General features: G+C 39.9%; 1 protein-coding gene across 3 annotated transcripts in view; it reads right to left on the bottom strand.

The window, feature by feature from the left end:
• TENM3 (teneurin transmembrane protein 3) overlaps positions 1-22,146 on the bottom strand; it is a 1,530,681-nt gene that overhangs the window by 56,929 nt on the left and 1,451,606 nt on the right. For all 3 annotated transcript variants that reach the window (XM_040333815.1, XM_040333823.1, XM_040333831.1), the window contains one exon: positions 1,845-2,077. In XM_040333815.1, the coding sequence (XP_040189749.1) occupies positions 1,845-2,077 (233 nt within the window). The remainder of the gene's footprint in view (positions 1-1,844; positions 2,078-22,146) is intronic.

Genomic DNA, 22,146 nt, shown 5'->3' with positions numbered 1-22,146 from the left:
CCGTGTGTAGGCTCCATCGGACATTTCCTGTCGGAACTTCCGCCAAGAAAAATTTGAGAGCTGGTTCTCAAATTTTCCAACAGCAAAAGTTCTTGTTGGAAATTCCGATTGTCTGCATGCAATTCCGACGCACAAAAATCCTACGCATGCTCGGAATCAAGCAGACGAGCCGCACTGCCTATTGAACTTCATTGATCTCGACTCATCGTAGTGTTGTACGTCACCGCATCCTTGACGTTCGGAATTTCTGACAACATTTGTGTGGCCGTGTGTATGCAAGACAAGTTTGAGCCAACAATCCGTCGGAAAAAAATCCAGAGTTTTGTTGTCAGAATTTCCCATTGTGTGTACGTGGCATAAGTTGCAACCTTCATTTGAGAAAAAGCAGTTGCAGTGGAAGTAGCTAGCAAGCAAAAAAATTTAAAAATATTACATACTTTGTTAGCTAATAATAAATACACAAGTAGAGAAGGCAAATACGCGCTGTCAATCTTAACTTCAAAATCAGATGTTGAGTGTTAAGGGATAAATGCATTATTCTTTTAGCCTCAACCTCTGAACTAACCTAACCCAACCTTCTTCATACCTGCATACCTACTGTACCTTCAAGTGGCAGCCATGGTTTGTTTACATCCAGCCATTCGTGAATGTACTGCAGTGCTTCAAACTATTATATGCCACACTTATGAAACCTGTTAGGGACGTTCTGCCAGCTTCCGTAGGCGTGCGCCTATGCGCATTCGCGAACCGCGTTAGACGCACCTTTGGAACCCAACGGTCTATAAAAGACGCTCTAGGAATGCTGCACCTTGCGGCTTGATCTGCGTCCATTCCTTGTGTTCCTGTTCCAGTGAGAAGCATTCTGTTCCTGTGTATGACCCGGCTTCCCGACCTTGCTTCTATTTCCAGTCCTGACTTTGGCTTGTTTGACCCAGCTCAGTTCTCTGCCTGATTACCTGTTGCTAAGACCCGGCCTGGACTCTGACTATTCTCCTGCCTGTCGTTTATGCCTTACCTTGATGTGTATGACCCGGCTTGTCTGACTCCGCTATTCTGCTGCTCTGCACCTGCTGCTCTGCTGCCCTGCATCCACGGCTCTGCTGCCCTGCATCCACGGCCCTGCTGACCTGTATTCGCTAGCCTGCTGACCTGCATCCCCTGCTTCCTGCCCAGCGGTTCCAGCTTCCTCTTGGCTCCTTTACACACTGCAGCAAGGACTGGAACAGGCACCTTTACCTCACCGTGCTCTTACCACCACTGTCTCCATTCCAGTGGTCTCCAAGCCATGGTTGTACGGGAGGTCTCTCTCCACGCATCAGGCTCACACCTAAGGTACGTAACAGTCTAACCCTTACCTTCTCCATCCAAAGCAAAAAAAGAAAGTTACATACACTTTAAAGAGGAACTTCAGTTCTCCCGATATACTGAATCCCCACCTTCTCTGCCATGCCACCATATTTGAAGCATGAACAGATGTGCCAAAGATCTCTGCCCAGTCTTTGGGACCCATCTGGGTTTTCCCATGCATATCCATACACACTGTCTTGTCTAACAGCATGAGTGGGAAGCCTCCTATGTGTGACCCAGCTGGGTTCCAAATTCCTGTGCCATATCTGCACAGAATACTGTGGTACTTGTCAGAAAAACTCCCTCCCTGGAGGTGACAGGTGGACATAGGAGACAGTGGAGAGGAGGGGGTGTGCTATATCATTCATGTCTAGGCGTGAAAGACGGTCCAAACCCCCAAAAAAAGAAGGTACTAATTTCCAGCTGTTGGAGAGAGAGGAAGAGAAGCTAGAACAAGTTTTTTGAAATGACTGAAAGTACACTTTAATGTGAATTACCTTTTGGTGTTGTTAGCGTTGCTTCTACCGCTTTTCCTCCTTCTCCACACCTTGCTTCATCAAATGGCGTACACTGTTCTCCTGTGCCAGCGATGACTTCCACATTCTTGATCAAATCCTTTGCTCCGGTCAGCGATTTAGGACGATATATTTTGCGAGTGTTTGCATCAGAAACATAAAGATCCCCAGTTACTGGATCTGTAGCCAGGTAGTAGCGGTGGGCCAAGTTACTACTGCAGAAAAAGACAGTATGCTAAAGTTACAAATTACGAAAAAACTGAAAAAGTATCCCACAAGTAACACGTAAATAAATGGAAATGACAAAACTGTATAATGTATGCATTTTGTTTTTTCATGAATAAGCTGTCACTGAATAAGGACAATATCAAAATAAGAAAATAGAAATAAGGCCAAATGTCAAAGTATTTACGGTAACTTTGTAAGCAATAAAACATAACTAGTGCATTATGTTTGATAAAAGTAGTATATCAGTGAAAGCATTATAGCAGCAAATAAAAATTAAAGCGGGGTGCGCATAACAAAGTTATAGATAAACTAGAATAACAATGGTTCAAGTGTCAATTAAAAAGGCATGGGACATTTTCAAGACTGCTAATAAACTACAACTAAGAGCTAAAAAAAAAGCCGCATTTACCAGTGTTTGAGCTTTTATTTTTCTGCCTAAAAGCTTGTTTTAGAAGCTTGCCCATTTTTGGGCACCTTTTCACATTTTATTGCGTGTTTTTGAGCATAAGCTTTTTTTTCAAAAACACTCCCCACTGCAATTTTTTTATTCCCAAATGACCACATTGCCAAATTCGTTCCAGTCATCATTTTCATTGAGAGTGAGATCGCGGTGACGGTATAGACAATTTTTTTTTACTGCAATTATTATGGATCCCCTTACTGTAATGATTCATGAAATAGTGATACTGCTTATATTGCAGAGGCTGCTAATTATGAGAATGCAGCTGCAACACAGGCTAATCCTCCGTCGTCACTACTACACACAACCTTATTTCTTCTGAATATTTTGCAAACGTTTGGTGAGCTAAGAAAACATCCAGGAATGTTTTAACAATTTTACAAGGATGTCCATTGTGATCTTTGATGACCTTATTATTATCTATGTATTCATTTGGCCACAAAAATTGGGCAGTTACTTTGGCCAGTTTTTGTGGCCAGAAAAAAAATGGCCAAAGTACAACAGTTGACCTGACATTTCCACAGCAGGGCCACTGGAAACTGCCGGAACCTCCCAAGGCTTCCAATGAGTAGACAGTATTTTCCTAACCACTGTATATGACAAAAAAAAGGAAGCCGGAGCACTCATGCATGTGTTTGTGTGCTTATGTGTCTTTTCTGTTTGAAAGCTCTTCTCAAAAACGCAAGTTTGCTGAGGTTTTTTTTCTGCCTGTAAGCTCAAATACCTGTAAACTCCTGAAATTCCATAGAGTGCATGGAGACATTGGCCAACATGGAGGGGAGTTTCCAGCCAGAGATAAATGTGAGCTCCAAAAAGCTCAAACGCATGTAGGCTTCTTTGAGCTACAGTGTGCATGAGCCCTTAAGATGATTTTTTAACAACAGGGTCATATTTACCACACGGCACATGCACCATTGGAAGAGAAAACACAAAACCATAAATATACTAAAATCTAAAATTACTTTCTTGTTTTATGGTTTCATTCATTTTAGTATATCAGGGAATGCAGGGGCTGTTCATAAGAGTCCCGAGACTCTACAGAGTTTAAGCAACGTGCAGCTTGGTGGAGTATATAGTTGACTCATATATATTCAGGGCTTTTTTTCAGGGGGAACTCAGTTCCACAAGACCCTGGGGGGGGGGCTTGCTCTCCACAATCACTTGTAAACACAGAAGTCCAGTTTTTGTGTTTACAAGTGACAGCTCTGCACTCTGTGTGTAACCCCCCTAAACTCTGCACTCTGCTCTGTGTGTAATGCAATTCTGATATTTAATTTCCCTTTCCGACCCTCCTACTGTTCGTGAAATTTGACTGACCATACCTACTATTTGATGTGATTTGGACGGTGTGTGTGGGGGGGAATGGTTTTGGGGGGTCGTGGTTGAGTTCCAGCACCTATTGTTTGAGGAAAAAATACCCTGTATATATTATATATATTTATATGGCCATTGACAGCTTAAATTAATTATCATATCCTTATAATTGACAAGGGAGGTATTATTACAAACATTCCATCTAAAGGCCATCTGATCTGGTCACAAAAGCTATTTTAATTACTTGAGAGATCGCTAAATCGACAGAAAGATCTACAGTCTGTTATAGATTCTTGGTTACAATTAAATTAAAACTCTGTATCTGTTACATGTACGCTTGACTAGAAACACTGAAACATTTCAATTATAAGAAAGAATGAGTATATAATTTCACACTTTCACGGCTTTTACTACACTAATTGTAAGGTGCCAATTTTATTCGGTTTCTTAATTAGCACCAGCATATACCTGTGATTTTTACTAGCTCCCAGATATTAGAGGGTATTAAAACAAAATGATATGTTTAATTTACATCTTACAGCTATTCCTGGGAGCAGGGCAAGCTTTCATTCATTGTACCAGGGAGCTGCGTGAACACTGGGTGCAGACAAGCTGCATAAGGAACAGATAGACAGCTCTCAAATTGCCCTTTTAGTAAACATCAGTGTCACTAATTTGCTAGAACACACATTCAAGTGAGTAATTTTGTATGAGCAATTTAACGTTGTTCTTTCTTCTGCTTTGCATTTATTCCCGGTGTGCAATTTTCATTAAAACACGCATCTTTATTCATGCTGCCCCAGCCACACACGCCATTAGTTGCGAATAATCAGCACACACTGTAGCATTCTTTATTTTAATTTTTTTTAAGGAGCGCTATGATTGGTCAAGCCAATCAGGGCACTATCTAGGCACAGCTTGCACAGGACTCTATCTGAAGTCTTGGGCAAGTGGAATCATGCGGTTTTCTTCAGGTGCCAGCTGTGGGCATAATAACCCTAGTGTCAGTATGGTGGTCTCTGTTTTATATTTGCATAATGGAAGTTGAAAGGAAAAAACACTGACAATTAAAAACTGATTGAGAGTGGAAAAGTTACAAAGCGCCAGGAAATTAAGTGAGGAAGAAGCAGACAGAACAGCCTGTAGTCTCAGCTATAAGGTACAAAGTGTTACCATCAGGCTCTGCATTAACAAAAACACCATGCCATTCAAAAGGGATAATTACTCTTCCTAAAATAAGTTATGCTTCGTTATCTTTAAATTATGTTCATTTAGGTGACTGATGCTACTGTTTTATCACATTTATTAACAAAGTCAACAAAATGGTTTTCTCTAGTAAGAAATAAGGCAGCACAGTGTTATGTCTAAATGAGCGTAAATAGTACTTTAAGCACTCATAACATTTTATTATGGCATGCCTATACTTTTGTAACACACAAAGCTTGTCTGTATGAGCTGGGATGGCAACTAAGACAAATACCCAGGGAGGCAGCTTCCAGAAAGTTAACATAACATTTTTTAAAAAGTTAATTAATAATGCTTGTAAGAAATGGGTGTGCATAACGCAAATGTAGTATTAAAGGAGCAAAACACAATAAAAAATATAATACACTAGCTAAATGCGATTTGCTGCCTGGGAAGTACTTAGATAAGAAATTATTAGGTTATGAATTATTAAATGTTCTGCTCAGAGTACCAAAATCTATTGCCAAACTTCTGAGAAAGTGATGTATTAGAATATTTTTTTTCCTCTTCAATTTGGAAGGAGTAGGACTGTGTTTCTCAACCTTTTTTCAGTCAAGGCACCCTTTAAAATTATGCACAATCTTGAGGCACTCCATTCTAAAATGTAAAAAAAAAGGAGACAAGACGGCAGAAATGGAAAGGCTCATTCACCAAGCTAAGGACAACCCCACTAAATTCAGGATCATATGGGCGTGCTGGACCCATTATAGAGACACCACAGCGACCAATACCCCCCAACCCACTCTTATATCCCCCGCTGGGGAACACCAAGCCAACGTCAACCAAAGTGCATGCCCACCCCGTCATTCTCCCTCCCCTTCCCTCTATGTACCCATACTTTTGGTGACTGCTTGATTTTGCATCTAAATTACGCGGTCTTTCATGCAACATATCCTACTACCAGCTCTCAACGGTAAACCGAACCGGCTGGTCAGGCAGGAGTGTCCATGCACTACATACACCAGATGAAAAGCAGTCTTTACAGTTTTTTTTTACATAATTATCTTTTGGTGAACCACATCTGCCTAATAAATATGTGGAACTGCTAATGCTGTGTACACACCATCACTTTATGTGATGAAAAAAAACAACGTTTTTAAAAACGTCACTTTAAATGACCGTGTGTGGGGGAAAACGTTGTTTTATGTCTTGTGAAAAACGACAAAAAAAATTGAAGCATGCTTCAATTTTATGTGTCGTTTTTCAAAAGGTCGTTTTTTACTTCACATAAATTGACCGTGTGTAGCAAAAAACGACGTTTAAAACAACGTTTTTACACCCGCGCATGCCCAGAAGCTAGTTATGAAGCGAGCTTCAATGGAAAAACGTGGTGAACATAACCTCGCTTTGCTAGAGCATTGTGAAAAAACGATGGTGTGTAGGCAACTCTCGAGTACACGCACAAAAAGATACACTTAAAAAAAAAAAAAAAAATCTGGGGTAGAATATAGCTAAAATGCAGGTCAGGTTTTTTTTACCATCTGTGTCTGAATATCGAGATGTCCCTTTACATACTGTCCTGTAGATGCAATAGAAAGTGTGAAGAAATCTCTCTAATACCTCATACACACGGTCGGACTTTTGATAATGCAAAAGTCGCCCGTGAGTCCGTCGGAAGACAGACGGAAAGATAGAGAACAGGTTCTCTATGTAAGGTCCATCGGACTTCCGACCAAAAAAGTCCAATGGAGGCTACACATGGCTGGACTTTCCGAGAAAAAAAGAGGTAAATTCCTCCTAGACAAATGTCCCCACTCACAGATTTTCATATATTCTTCTATTGCTGTACTGATGACAAGTTAAACATTTAGATGTTCCATTACTTTCAACGGGGCGCTTTAAAACATTTTTTTTTGTTTTCTTATTTATTTTTATTTATTTTATAATTTTTTACACTGAAAAAAAAAATTGATCACTTTTATTCCTATTACAAGGAATGTAAACATCCCTTGTAATAGAAAAAAAGCATGACAGGTCCTCTTAAATATGAGATCTGGGGTCAAAAAGATCTCATATTTAGACTTAAATGCACAAAAATAATGGAAATTTTGTCATTTGTCATTTGAAAAAATGACAACAAAAAAATGTTTCTTTTAGGCCGGGTACACACGAACAAACATGTACGGTGAAAGCGGTCCGTCGGACCGTTTTCACCGTACATGTCTGCCAGAGGGCTTCTGCACGATGGTTGTACACACCATCGTACAGAAGTCCGCGCGTAAACATTACGCGGGGCGTGTCCGCGTCGTCGCCGTGACGATGACGCGGAGACGTGGGCGGGCCTGCCATTTAAAGGCTTCCACGCATGCGTCGAAGTCATTCGACGCATGCGAGGGACGGCGGGCGCCTGGACATGTACGGTAGGTCTGTACTGACGACCGTACATGTCCGAGCGGGCAGGATTCCAGCGGATGGTTTTAAAACACGTCCAGGAATATTTGTCCGCTGGGAAAAGGCCCGGCGGGCAAATGTTTGCTGGAATTCGGCCCGCTCGCGCCCACACACGACCAAACATGTCTGCTGAAACTGGCCCGCAGACCAGTTTCAGCATACATGTTTGGTCGTGTGTACGGGGCCTAAGACGCATGTGCGGGACTGACGTTTTGACTTCACTTCCGCCCTGCAATACTATGGGGACGGGTGGGGGCCATCTTTCCCTCACTCGCATCCCCACACAGCAGGCAGCAGGACCTGATCGCCTCCGCTGCTACCGACGGATCGGTAAGAAGCGGCGGAGGGCGCGGGAGAACGGCGGGAGCCCCTCTCCCGCCGCCGATAACAGCATTCTCGCGGCGAATCCGCTGCGGAGACCGCCGTTATCGTAAACAGGACCACTCATGCTAAAGATGGATACCTCGGTTGTGGCAGCAGCTGCTGCCGTTACCGAGATATCCATCTTTAAAATACCAACGTATATGTACATGAGCGGGTCGTTAAGTGGTTCAATATTACAGTGTATGAAGTTCAATTTTTTTTGTTTAGTTGTTTAGAGATGGGAATAGTTAGACCCTTGTCAAGTTTATATTGCTGTATGTGTCCCCTGCATACATGGCCGCTGATAGAAATCACGGGGCCCCGTACAGCCTACCTGACTGGGCCCTCTTCAGCCCCTCCCCTGGTCCCGCCCATGGTCCCTCCTTCAGCCCCACCCCTAGCGTCTTCCAGACTTTCAGTGGCTGCAGGAGAAAATTGGAGAGAACAGTATTTCTCAACATTTTACCAGTCATGGGGGAATACATTGCCTCTTCACTGCCTGTCAACTGCCTCTGAAAAGCAATCTGAGCCTGTATTGCTTTTCAGAGGAATGGTATTTTCTTGTTGGTTTTATGAACCCGCTCTAAAAAATCTGTTTTGATCGTACAGAAAAAGGGAGTCAGGTTTAAAAGTAATGTGTGTATACACACACGCATGTAAACACATGTACGCACATACACACCTCTTAAACAGTAGCTGTCTGCTAAGGGGGAGACCTGCAGTTAAGCATGGAACATGGCATGAGGCTAGATTTACATAGCAGCAGGCAACTTTTTTTTTTGGAACGGGGGGGACAAAAATGACAGATTTCTGGCCATGCTTTCTCAACAGAATAGGCCCCTCACTTTTAATGTATATCCAAAATCCGTGCATTTGAAGGGTCTATGGTCTCCTCTCCTGATGGATACTGTGAGAATTTACCATCTACTATAGTCTGTTATATGCCTCTTCTTCTCTGCCTCCTGATTTTTAACACATACACGCATACAAACATATATTATAGATTTCTTTTTGAAAAAAATGTCAGCAGCAGCCCTGTACCTTCACTCTCCATGCTGGGTACTGCACTGTAGGGGGAGGCAGAGAGCACAGCACACACTGCAAGACATCTCTCCCTTTGCTTTCACTTTCAGTGTAAACAGTGAGATCGAGCTCCTGCACTGACAATTTACACCCCAGCTGAGTATCTAGCAGCCACCTCTCTAACATTTCAGACATGGGGGGCACAATGACCCCCTGCAGCATGGAGACCAGTTGCAATGGTGACTTCTGTGTCCCATATATGAGTGGAGGGAGATGAATCACTCCGCCAGGGAAGGGAATATGCAGGCTGGGAGTTGAGCCAACATGCGGAGTGGCACAAACGTAACATGCACCCGAAATAGAAAAAATAGTCCCTCCCACACACCCACAAGAACATCAATATGATGGTACTCAGAAAGAAGAAAAACCCTCAGATAAGTCTGAGCAGAGGGGAGTGGGGGTTGGCTGGAGAGGGAGTTTTTATTTATTTATTCTGTATTCTTTAATTCTCTGATTGTCCGGGCCCCCTGTTGGCCAGGTCCAGTATAACCGGGCCAGTTGTAATGGATTATCAGCGGCCCTGCCTGCATAGGAGATTCACCCCAAATAACTGGGGATTGCAAATCCAAATAATTTGAGTTGTTCTTAGCACTAGAGGTGAGGAAAAATCCACCAATGAGGACACATATTCCAGTGAAAAATCTGATAAATGGAATTCCATTCACTTTGAAGAGAATTCCTCCCATTTCTTACTTAAGTGGAAAGTAGGGCAAGCTCCCTAATGGGACAAAAGTTGTAATCCTTCCCTATCCTATACTAAACAAAAAGAAAACAATTTTGAGCTTACGTACATTGTATGATCTCCTGATTGAGACATCTGATGGATGACCATCAGTACTGTGATTTCGGTGGCCAAGGCCTGCTGCCACAAATATACTTTTTCAAATAACATCCTACTTATATTTTTCAGCAATGAAAGAGGGAAAAGTATTTCTCAGTTACAGGTTTTAAGCATACTGCCAAAATATCCAGGACTTTGTTTTAAAGTCTTATCTAAAGCCCAGAGATGGAGTTTTATGGTTTCACTGCTATTAAAAATTGAAAGCTAAACTCACAATTCCTCATATGGTTTTATTCAATATTTGGAGGAGACAACATAATCCTTTAGCCGGTGAATGTGTATACCTTTTGTTTTAATAAAAATGAAAAAGAGGTCAATATGCAACATTCTGATCCTGCTGGAGAACACCATACAAAAAGAATGCAACGGTTGTATTAAATTAAACCGATTGACTGTAGTTCTACAACCATTTCATAATTTGCACTGTAAAATAATAACAACATAAGAAGGTTCCATAAAAAGACATAACGATGAAGTAGAAAGATGGAATGTTAAGTTTACTGTACATTCTATACAATAAATAAAAGTTGAAGTTGTGCTAAGGACACCGGAACAATTAGTTCTATTTCTGATGAGTTTGCAAATACGAAACGAAAATAAATCTGCATCTCTCGGCGAACTTTAAACATCTGCTCGCACAGTACATGTGATTTAGTAAAAAATAAATACATTTATAATAACTTAACACGTTCCTGATACCAAAAGCAGGAAGCAATAATCCTGCTATTAGCAAGGAAAGATAGAATGAAAAATGGAGTGCAAGCTAAGAGCATATGTTGGGTGATAAAGAATAAGCTTTAAGTGGAAATTCAGATTCTACGAGACAATTATAAGACAATTATTTTGCGTAGAACCAAACCCCCAAAAAAATTCCAGTTTAAGGAGGGTAAAATGATGACCTTATTCTTCTTCGTAAAGCAGGTTATTTTACAAAGAATACCAGACAGAACACCAAGTAAACACCGGTGGCCGTAACCAAACTGTTCTATACTCCATGGAGCTATAGTGCTTTAAAGCTGCGGAATATGGGCCAGATTCAGGTAGATCTGCGTCGGCATAATGTATCGCATTTACGTTACGCGGCCGCAAGTTTTACGGCAAGTGCTTGATTCACAAAGCACTTGCCTGTAAAGTAGCGGCGGCGTAGCGTAAATTCCCCGGCGCAAGCCCGGCTAATTCAAATGATCCGGGTAGGGGGCGTGGATCATTTAAATTAGGCGCGTTAAATTAGGCACCGAACATACTGCGCATGCGCCGTCCCTAAAATTTCCCGACGTGCATTGCGGTAAATGACGTCGCAAGGACGTCATTGGTTTCGACGTAAACGTAAATGGCGTCCAGCCCCATTCACGGACGCCTTACGCAAACAAAGTAAAAATTTCCAAATTGCGACGCGGGAACGACGGCCATACTTAACATTGGATACGCCACCTAGGGGGCAGCTTTATCTTTAATGCCGCGTATCTCTTACAGAAACGGCGTAAATTTACTGCGACGGGCAAGCGTACGTTCGTGAATCGGCGTAACAACTTATTTGCATATTCTACGCTGACTGCAATGGAAGCGCCACCTAGCAGCCACCGTAAATATTGCACCCTAAAATACAACGGCGCAGGCCATCGTATCTGAGGCATGTTTAAGTGTATCTCAGTTTGAGTATACACTTAAACATACTACGGGCTTAGATTCGGAGTTACGTCTTTGAGAATCTGGCCCTATGCGTCCATGTTTTATAACAGATTTTACACAACCAAAGCTGTACGCAGGAGTTCATTATTTGCCTGTGAAACCTTCCTTGTTCATTTGACTAGTACTGAGTAAACAGAGATCCCTATGCTCCTATATAGTTTTTTTTAACCTCTTCACGCTGGTGATACACATATTTGCATCCTCTTGGCTGGTGGGCCATACTGCTGAGCAGCCGCACATATGTGTACCAGAATGTAAACAGAGCTGTGCCAAGAGAGGCACAGTTACTGGTGGCTCCTAATCTCTACTTGTGATCAGGAGCTTTCCGATTATGTGACCGATATGACAGCCAATCACGGCGGTCACATGATCAGAAACCCTGCCTCCTTGTATCAGTAACCTTTTAAAGGGCCAGTAGGCACCAGCATTAAGGGTTAACGTGATTGTAAAGGCAGAAGTTTTTTTTTTATTGTTCCCTTTGTGCATTATTTCACATTTAGACCCCTTTCACACTAAGGGTGTTTCGCAGGCACTATAGCGTTAAAAATAGTGCCTGCATTCCGCCCTAAAACAGATGCTCTTTTGCCTCCAGTGTGAAAGCCTGAGGGCTTTCACACTGGAGCGGTGCACTGGCAGGGCATCAGGAAAAGTCCTGCCAGCAGCTTCTTTGGAGCGCATTAGCAGCGGTGAACTCACCGCTGCTAATGCGCTCCTGCCCATTGAAATCAATGGGCAGCGCTACCGTACCGCCGGCAATACATCGCTGTAGCGGCGCATTGCGGGTGATATTAAGCCTTTCTCGGCCGCTAGGAGCCGAAATGCACCGCAAATTCGACGGTAAAATAGTGGCGTTTTACCACTATTTTACTGCCGATGCTATTGGTGGCACCAATGTGAAAGGGGTCTAAGAAACATTGAACTGCAGTTTCCACTGCTTTAATCAATCTTCCAGCAATGACAAATCATGTTGGATGTTACAGATACCTTTAGTAAATGTTTGTTTTTGGTTTTAAATACACTTTATATCAGGAGGGTGGAAACAAACTGACCTCCTGAGGTATGTAAGTTGCTAAGGTGAGACAGGGGAGGATTCTTTGAATAGATAGATAATGAACTACAGTTAAAGTGATACTAAAGTCTCTTTTTTTCTTTAAAAATAACAAACATGTTATTTTTATCTGCTCTGTGCAGTGGTTTTGCACAGAGCAGCTCAGATCTTCCTATCCCGGGTCCAACTTTGGTGCTCCATGCTCCTCCCCCCTGTTGAGTTCCCCCACAGCAAGCAGCTTGCAATGGGGGCACCCGAACAACGCCAAAGCATCCTGTGTGCATTCAGACACAAAGCCGCGGCCTGGTCCCTTGATCTCCTTATTGGCTTACTGACTTTAATTGACAGCAGCAGGAGCCCAATGGCGCTCCGCTGCTGTCTCAGCCAATGAGGAGGGGAATCCCGCACAGCCAAGTCTTTTGTGCAACCTTGCTGGATCTAGATGGACCTCAGGTAAGTATTAAGGAACTGAGGGGGGGTGCTGAACACAGAAGGCTTTTTATCTTATTGCATAGAATGCTTTAAGATAAAAAAAAAAAACTTCTGCGTTTACAACCACTTTAAAACCATGTCACCCTTTAAGTTGGCAAGGGGAAGAATGAGTGCACTTATCTTTTATTGTTACTTTTATTTATACTTTAATAAAATTATAGAATGCTATGTAAACCATTTTGTGCTTTATGTTGTCTTTTTCTAAGTACTTTGCTCAAACAGATTTGATTGCCCTAAGCTGCACAACATTGGTGGTTCAACTTCCTTATTTTTATTCTCGAGGGGCATATACCTATTATACTTACATTCAATAAGCTTGGGATTTGGCTGGTACTCTTCACCAGATAAATTAGCAAGGATTTCTGTTGCATGGCTATAATTAATCATACTTGCAAATAATTACAATGTTTATAGACAGGATCAGCTGACTGTTCTTGTTGATAAATACAGATGTCTTTTCAATCAGTCCCATAATGCACTGCAAGCCTTAGGCAAGAAATGCATTGAAAATGTAATTGGTATGGATAGCAGTTTGTTGTTGCATACTGTGAAAGTTGCATTTAATTCAGGAGAGCAGCCACATTCCCTTACACGTTTTTCTGTCAAGATTCCATTAAAGTAGCCCTTTCATTAAAAAAAATAAAAATAAAAAAAAGATCTACCATTACTGCTACAGCCTAGCACAGCCAAGCTAAAATCTGAAATGCAGTGTATAGAGAGTGTCACACAAACCACTGATGAAAAGTGTCTGCAGGAAAATTCTCTGCCGATTCCACTATATATCAAATACAATGAGATGAACCATGGCACTAAGATGCACTTGACCAATCAAAATCAATCAAGAGTGTATGGTTTATGCTGGAGATGCTGAGTGAGCACAGTAAAAAGAGCATGAATTGAAGGTTGGTATGAATACTAAGATTATTTACAGTATATCCACCTGGATGGAAAAATCCAAAAATCACAGGCAGTGCCACACATAGAATGCATAGAAGTATTCAAAGATTTAAAGAGAATTCCTAAAAAAATTCTGCTGATTTTATTATCTAATCATGTGCAAGCTAAAATGCTGTTATTTATTTTCCTTTCGTGTCCCCCTCAGATCTACAGCGACTGCACTTCCAAATGCACTTTCCGTGCAATTTCAAGTGCCCTTTGCACCTTTGCACTTGTAGTGCAAAGTGGATTTGCCTTTAGTAAATAACCCCCACTATGTATGTATATAGACAATATTTAACCAAATGTAGACAGGACAAAAGTCACAATTTTCTTTACAAGAAGGTTGGCAAATGCCACTTCCAAGCAAGGAAAATGGGAAGAAATTCTTCATTAAAAACCTTGCATGTGTTCTCTAAGTACTCTAAGCACAAGCTGATCCACCACAAATCTAATGCATTTCACTTCATCCAAAACTTTTTTGCAGAGTCTCTTTGAATAAGCTTCAGCAAGGTGTTTAATGCACAGCAGGTGCTCTTTCTTGCTTGGAAATGGCTATTTGTCGTCTCTATTTGAAGGCTGTGTGACATCACAAGAGCACAGTTGAGTGACATGGACAGACTGTCGTAACCCAGTAGTTACCTGAAAAAGGACCTTCATGGAAAGATCATAGGGATACAGTTTTAATAAAAGCTGCACATTTTTATAGTATCAAAATCACTTCTGAAATTACATTGATATGGTAAACCTTATACGAGATATTCGTGATTGGGTTTACAAATATCTGAAGTATTCAACAGAAGGTTACAGTTTATTAGGCAACTTCCCATATCCTGTGCTATATAACAGCTCTCATATTCTTATATATAGATGTATGGTCATTGGATGTGGGCATGTATGGTGGACATGAAGTTTTATCTGCCCAAATGTCTTAATTGAATGTTTTTGGATTTTAATATTGGCTTTTCTATGCTTTCGATACAATAAACTTTTTGCAAATTTAATATGTACAGTGGCCGTGTTCATAGGCACGTGTTTGGTGTTGCTAGAGCTCATATAGGCTTTATATTCCGGGTTTTCTATATAAAAGAGCACAAAAACATTTGGGGAGGTTTCTTTTCACCTGAGGTCCTCAGCTTTTACACTTGGGCTACAATAAAGAATGTAAATTGTGCTCCAAAAAAAAAAAACATAACATTTATGGCATCAATAGTATGGTCTCCTTCTAAAGTAAATTTATAATGTAGTAGATGTCCAGCCTTTTCCTACACATCTAAGAATGTGCCTAGAGGCTCTTGCACGGGTCATACAAAGAAAAATGTAATACACAAGCCCAACACTTGGTACAACTGCTTTAAAAAATGTAACCTCCAGCTGTCAGGCCACAATTTTATGCAGGCGCAAGTCGCAATTTACCAAAGAATCTAAAAGCATCTTTGCTAATTTAATGTTGCATTTTGGAAATCCTATTAACAATATTTTATGATAGATAAATACGTACTTTAAAAGCCACTCACAACACACTAAATGTTGGAAGAAAAAAAATCAGCTTTTACTTTGTTAACTGAGCAACGTTAGTTTAACAGCTTAAAATGGCCGCCCTTTAAACCTCAGCAAAACAAAAAAGGTCAAAGGTTCAAAGCCTGGCGCAGCAGGTTAAAAGTTTGCTACCTCTAATGGACATAAAAATTACCAATTATATCTGGTTACTAATCATGCTATATAAAACTGCATAAAGATGCAAAGTGCTTTGATATTCCCTCGTTTACGGGGATACTTAAGTGCAACATTATTATTAAAAAATCTTTACACAGGCACTCAGTTCCCCGCCAGGAGCCGGCATGCCGCAAATGCTTATTAAAATTGTTCATTAATAGGCAAAAACAACATGGGGCTTTATTTAAAACAATTAGCAAAACAAGCACATTTTTTAGCATTAAATTAATACGAGAATAATCATTAGAAAGTGGAAGTCCATCTATTATTAGTCTAGCTCAAGATGCTTTGTCTTGTTTTTCAAAGACAAAAAATTCAAAACTCAAATAATTAGATCCTGAGCCTAGCTTAGAGTTCCAGCTCCTAGGAAAGAACATCTTATAATATCACCAATGTATAGTTTTCTTAAAAGGAAAACTTACCCAATATTTTAACACTAGCATAACTGTCAGTGGCTTTTAATTTTCATAGACCATGGCTGGTTTTAAGGAACTGTGCCTGAATACCTCAGATCTCATATTTACACTGCAATAAAAAAAATGTTGTTTGAAAAAAAAATGTTGTTTTAACGATATGACGTTGCTTCCGCCCTGCAATGGTATGAAGCTGGGTGGGGGTCATCTTCCCCTCACTCAGCTCCATACCACAGAGTGGAGTGGACGCGATTGCCTCTGCCGCTGTCGGCAGCTCCGGTAAGCAGTGGAGGGCACCAAAGCGGGGCAGGAGGGGGGCCCTCTTCCGCCGCCGATAAAAGTGATCTTGCGGCGAATCCGCCGCAGAGACCACCTTTATCTGAAAGCAGACCACATGCTGGAGAAGAGAATACCAGGGTTATGGCAGTTATTTGCTGTCATAACAATGATATCCCTTTTCAAAGTGCTGACGTATAACAACGGCGGGCACTTTTTTTGCCATAATCTAAAATTTTTACTGTCGATTTATAAAGGCTAGAGAATGCAAGTTTTACATTTATTTTATTAATTTATTTTGGTAAACTTAAAGGACATTTTGTTTTTCAAAAGGGTTATGGACAGCAATATATATTTTTAAATAAAATATTATGCGTAACCTTTCCATATACTTTAATATAATTATTTTAATATGCATTTAAAGCAGGATTCTTGAATTTTTACAAGATCGCACCAGAGTTGGGCAAAAGGGGCATATGGTGAAAATTTCCTTCACTTATGGGCCTATTTGGTTTTTGTACCGATATTAAAGTAGCTTCCCCACTAACTGGTTTTACTGGAGTTGGGCAGTTTGTGGCTCTGGCAGGGAATGATGTGCTTTTGTACTATTCCGCTCCTCGCAACATGCACATATGTTAGTAAAAACAAACTAGAATGCACCACTGGGAGCATTGCTATATGCAGATCAACAAACCTGAAAAAATTAAGATAATTTCATGAACTTTGCTATAAATGGTTAGAAGAGGGAAACAAGATTACCAAAATTTGTATATTTTAAGGTTTAGCACTGTACTGCTCCACATAACCATGGTGCCTTAGGCACTGGCCCTTGTGTTCTATTATGACAAATAGAACCCTAGATACAGGAGCTAACAGTCCATATTCAGAACCTTTATGCCGCGTACACACCATCACTTTATGTGATGAAAAAAAAACTACACTTGCTGTGAAGTAAAAAATGACGTTTTTGAAACTTCAATTTTCAAAGACGAAGTTGCCTACACACCATCGTTTTTCTCACAATGATCTTGCAAAGTGAGGTTACGTTCCACCACGTTTTACCATTGAAGCTTGCTTCATAAGTAGCTTCTGGGCATGTGTGGATGAAAAAACGTCTTTGAAAACGACGTTTTTTGCTACACACGGTCAATTTCTGTGAAGTAAAAAGTGCACTTTTGAAAAACGACACATAAAATTGAAGCATGCTTCAATTTTTTTTGGTCGTTTTTTACAAGACATAAAACGAAGTTTTCCCCCACACACAGTCAATTAAAGTGACGTTTTTAAAAACGTCATTTTTTTTCATCACATAAAGTGATGGTGTGTACGCGGCATTATGGTTAATGACATACATGGCTTTTACTTGTATCCAGTGTACTGTATGAGTGCAATTTGAACACAAAATAAGGGGTTATTCCTTTAATACAAAAAAAAGTATAGTGGTCATTTGGTTGAACCTCTTTTAGATTAGTTTTTCTGTGCTTCCCTCCCATTTAATGTCCTGGCGACAGTGGTATTGGAAATCTCTCTTAGAAAGGAACAGACAGCAAAAGAAACATAGGAGGCTTTAAGTTTGTTCCATTCTAATGAAGATCACATTTAATGATTTGTCAGTGGGTTCCACTTTAAGATTTCACAGCTGCGAAAACCAACATCAGGACAAGATTTAAACTAATAGGGCATCAAAAAAATATTTTAAATTAAGAAGCTCTATAATCCAAAATAATGATTTCTTAAAAAGGCTAGAACATACAGGTAACAGCACAAAAGTTGGCAGCGTTCTAACATTCTACCATAAAGGAATACATTGAGAATTCAGTATCTTCTCCTCTGGGGCACCCTTAATAAACATATCATGTGAGCCATAAGAAATAGCAAGCAGGCACTGAAGTTTATTGTACTCCCTTGTATGTTTAATTTATATAGCCAAATATTCCATTGCCATCCAGACATCAAGCTTTTTTTTTTAACATCTCATTCCAAGCTTTAAATTGCAGTATCTGTAACAACTTTGTATTCCTTTATTGATTTTGTGAGTAAATTTTACTGTGAACTCTTGCATAGCTTGTCAGTGTCATATAACAATTAAATAGCAATAGATAACACAGCTGATAATTCAACCACCACACTCCCTCAAATGGTTTAACTAGCCGTAAATGATAAGACATGGTGTCACTTATTGTCACCTCTATCAAGGCTTTCACTCAGTTCACTGAGATTTGTAAAAGTGAAAAGCAACTTCTGACTCCAGTAATAAGCCACTGTTGGTAACTATCAAGTGTTTTTATATAAGCATAAAAATAATGTGCAAAAGCAATAATCCAGAGCAACCAATCAGCAAACATCTTTACTGCTCTAACTTCAGGATACTTGCGAAAGGTGATATCCCACTGAATCAGAATCAGGTTGCAATGTGTTACTGTAATTAACACATCACATCATTAAACAACATTATTAAATAAACCATGAATCATTATTATTAACATCCACATATTCTTGTATTCCTTTATCAAGCCATGGTTAAAAACAATCATCCGAATAAAAAACCCTTACATTTTTTCCCTACCAGATACAACCACCACCCACCTACACCTATACAAGTATTTGGATAGTATATGGAGAGAGGGCTGCCCTAACAAAACAGACATTTAAAGTGTAATCAGACCCCAACAATTAAAGTGGAAGAAAAGCCCTACTAACTATTCTCTTCCATTCCTCCTCTTCCTACCTATCCTGCATGAAAAAGATCTGTGTTCTTGCCTATTATTAATCTGATGCAGTCATGTGATGCAGCAACTCTGGCTTTTCAGTGTCAGAAAACAGCTGCTGCAGGGGAGAGGGGGGCGCTGTCAATGGCTGGGCCATGGGAGCATTAGGGTGATGTTACTGGAATTCACACCTGTTGTTGAGCATTTTTTTACATTAGGGAGCCCAAACTGCTGAATTACATGACTGAATCAAACCAAATTAAAATATGTAAGCATACAGATCTTTTTTTATTTATACAGGGTATACAGGATAGGTAGGAGGAAGGGGGAGGGAACAATTTTAGGAATAGAATTCGGCTTTGCTACCAACTTGATACCATTTAGTTGCTCCGTTTTAGTCTGTAGAAATCTTGAAAGTGTTTCCTTATCTTTGAAAATATCTATTAGCCTTGTCAACAATTGGAAACCGTCCTGTGTCTTGTGCACACTTTCTGTGGTGTCATAAGCTGTATTATCCTCTCTCATAATTCTTATATTGGGCTACAAAACAATTAGTCTCTATGTTATAGAGATGAGGAAAGGGAGGTGGAGTTAAGTACTGTATTTATTGGCGTATAACACTCACTTTTTTACCCTGAAAATAGAAGATAAACTGTGCCTGCGTGTTATACGCAGGGGGCTGTGGAAAGTTTTTTTTCCTGAAACTTCCCTCTTAAAGTTATGGTGCGTGTTATACGCCTGTGCGTGTTATACGCCGATAAATACGGTAATTTAGCACAAGACAGATGGTTAGGGCTGCCACCAATTCTTGTGACTTCAGTCCAGAAAAAGCTTGCGTTGTCAGCCCACAACCAGAAATTAGGAGTGGATCGAGTTTCTGGCAGAACAGTAGGCATTTTTCTATACTTGCAGGGTCTTTATAAGTATTTTCAGGGTCTTTGTATTGCAGAGATTTACTGATTTTTTTTTGCCTTAACATTTGCTTTAAAGGTGGATAAAGATAAGGGTGCCATCTCATCCACGCACAACAGCAGCAACAATTTTGACGGCAAGACCATGTTTTAATAAATGTAATTTATGAATTTATTCATTTCATGCATACTAGCTAAGTTTTAGGGTGCAAACTGCCCCATAAAAGCCCCGATTTCTGTAGTGACAACTGAAAAGTGCTACAATCTGTAAAATGAGTGGAACAGGTACACTTGAAAATAGAGTGTAAGTAACACTATCATTTGAGATGAAGCCATATATTATTCTTGTAGATTTATTTCAGAAGTAGGATTTTGTTGAAATCTTCTCCCGATCATTTATCACTGTCAGTGCAACCAAAATACACACTTCTTTTATTATGCCAGATAAAAGGAAATAATTAAATATTGTTTCTGAACAAAGGAAATATATGAATGCTGAAGTTAATGCAATATTTCAATTGTGTCATATTCACTGCAAAAGATGATTATGACTTTAACAGGTATTGTGTTTTTGCTTTTTACCAGGCGCTGACTGAGAAATGATCTAGTTTAATAACAGAACATTTGCAATGTCTGTGTGTGCCTGAAGTTCTAACATCATATTTTTTAATCATATCTGAGAACTTGTTACTATATTGTCCATACGGGCAAGGAGTTGACTAAACAAACAAGCGAGACAGTTTTATTATCAAAAGGTTTTCTTAGATCAGTGTTTCTCGGCTTTAATAAAGTACACAACCCTTTATGAAGTCCAGATCCAGTTCACCACGTCTAAAGTTCCTGTTAACATGTGGACATGTCGCAGTTCTAAACCCCCCCTTTCTTTCCCTATGTCTTTAGTGCACCTACATCAGAACTGCTGCCTCCCCATTTTCCGTGTCTAAGTAAAATATTAATTTATTTTCATTGACCATTCCTAGTCGATAAGTGCAATTTTTTCTGTTTGAACATGTGGACATGGATTGTTAGTACCTCCTACTTGCTAAAAAATATTTTGGGAGAAAATATTTTGTGCTTTTAAGTAACAAAAAAAATATTTCCTGAAGTCTGTATTGTACCGTTTGCCATAACTCTATAAAGATTTTCTAAATGTATTTCTCCAAGCTGTCCTACCACCTGAACCTGTTTGTCGCTTTTAACCTCTCCATATAAAGGGACCAAAAGTACCATATTCTTCAAAAACTGTGGTATTCTCATACGTAATAAATTGAGCTTCAACATAAGCATATTTCTATCTTTAAGGGTCAGTTATGTTCATAACCTGTGGATTCCAATGCTTTGTATTTGAAATGATTTGGTGTTTCCAGTGCAGTGTAGCATTTTGAAGCACAAGGCCATCATATGCGGACACCCTTGTAAGGTAAAATAGTTAAGCTACTGGCACAGCCCCAGTATTTCTGTCTCCTATGGTACACAGACCCATGTGGATAGAACAGCAGTCTTTTTATCTATGTAACCTTGAGATATATATATATATATATATATATATATATATATATATATATATATTTATATATATATATATATATATATGCGCATTTGTGTGTTAATACATTCTATTGGTGAGAATATTAATTTATTCTGGTCATTAGAATGCATTAATCCACAAAAGTGCCTAAACGTGCCTAGTGTTTCTGAGGGTTTAAGCACGTTCCCCATTTTTTCTGCTCCTGCTCGCCCCCACCCCCCTCAAGAGGCTTTCTCCACACCAGGGAGAAAGTGTTGCATTACTGTGTGAAGTTTCAGACAGAAGAACAGGAAGTGAGGATTTCTCAGAAGAAATAAGGACATTTAAAAGCAAAATGGAAGGATGAGGTAAGTGAAGGAGGACTACACTAAGGTAAAGAAAGCTATTTAGGGATTTTTTTTTTACCTTTGCAACCCCTTTAAAAGCCCATTTTCCTTTATCAATCTTACAGCATTCTTTACCATTAAAAATGACAAGTCCCACACACCTACACTGCAGGACTCAATAAGCATGTGATCTAGACCAAAACATCACTAGAACAATTATGTACCATGTATCCAGTGATATCTTACTAGTAGCCGATAGCAGATTAAAGGGTCACTAAAGGAAAAAAAAATTGCCTAAAATTAATATCTGCAAGGT

This window comes from Rana temporaria, chromosome 1 (assembly GCF_905171775.1).
Source record: "Rana temporaria chromosome 1, aRanTem1.1, whole genome shotgun sequence".
Taxonomy (NCBI): Eukaryota; Metazoa; Chordata; class Amphibia; order Anura; family Ranidae; genus Rana; species Rana temporaria.
Note: the sequence above shows the minus strand (reverse complement) of the source record. Positions and strands in the feature narration are given on the sequence as shown.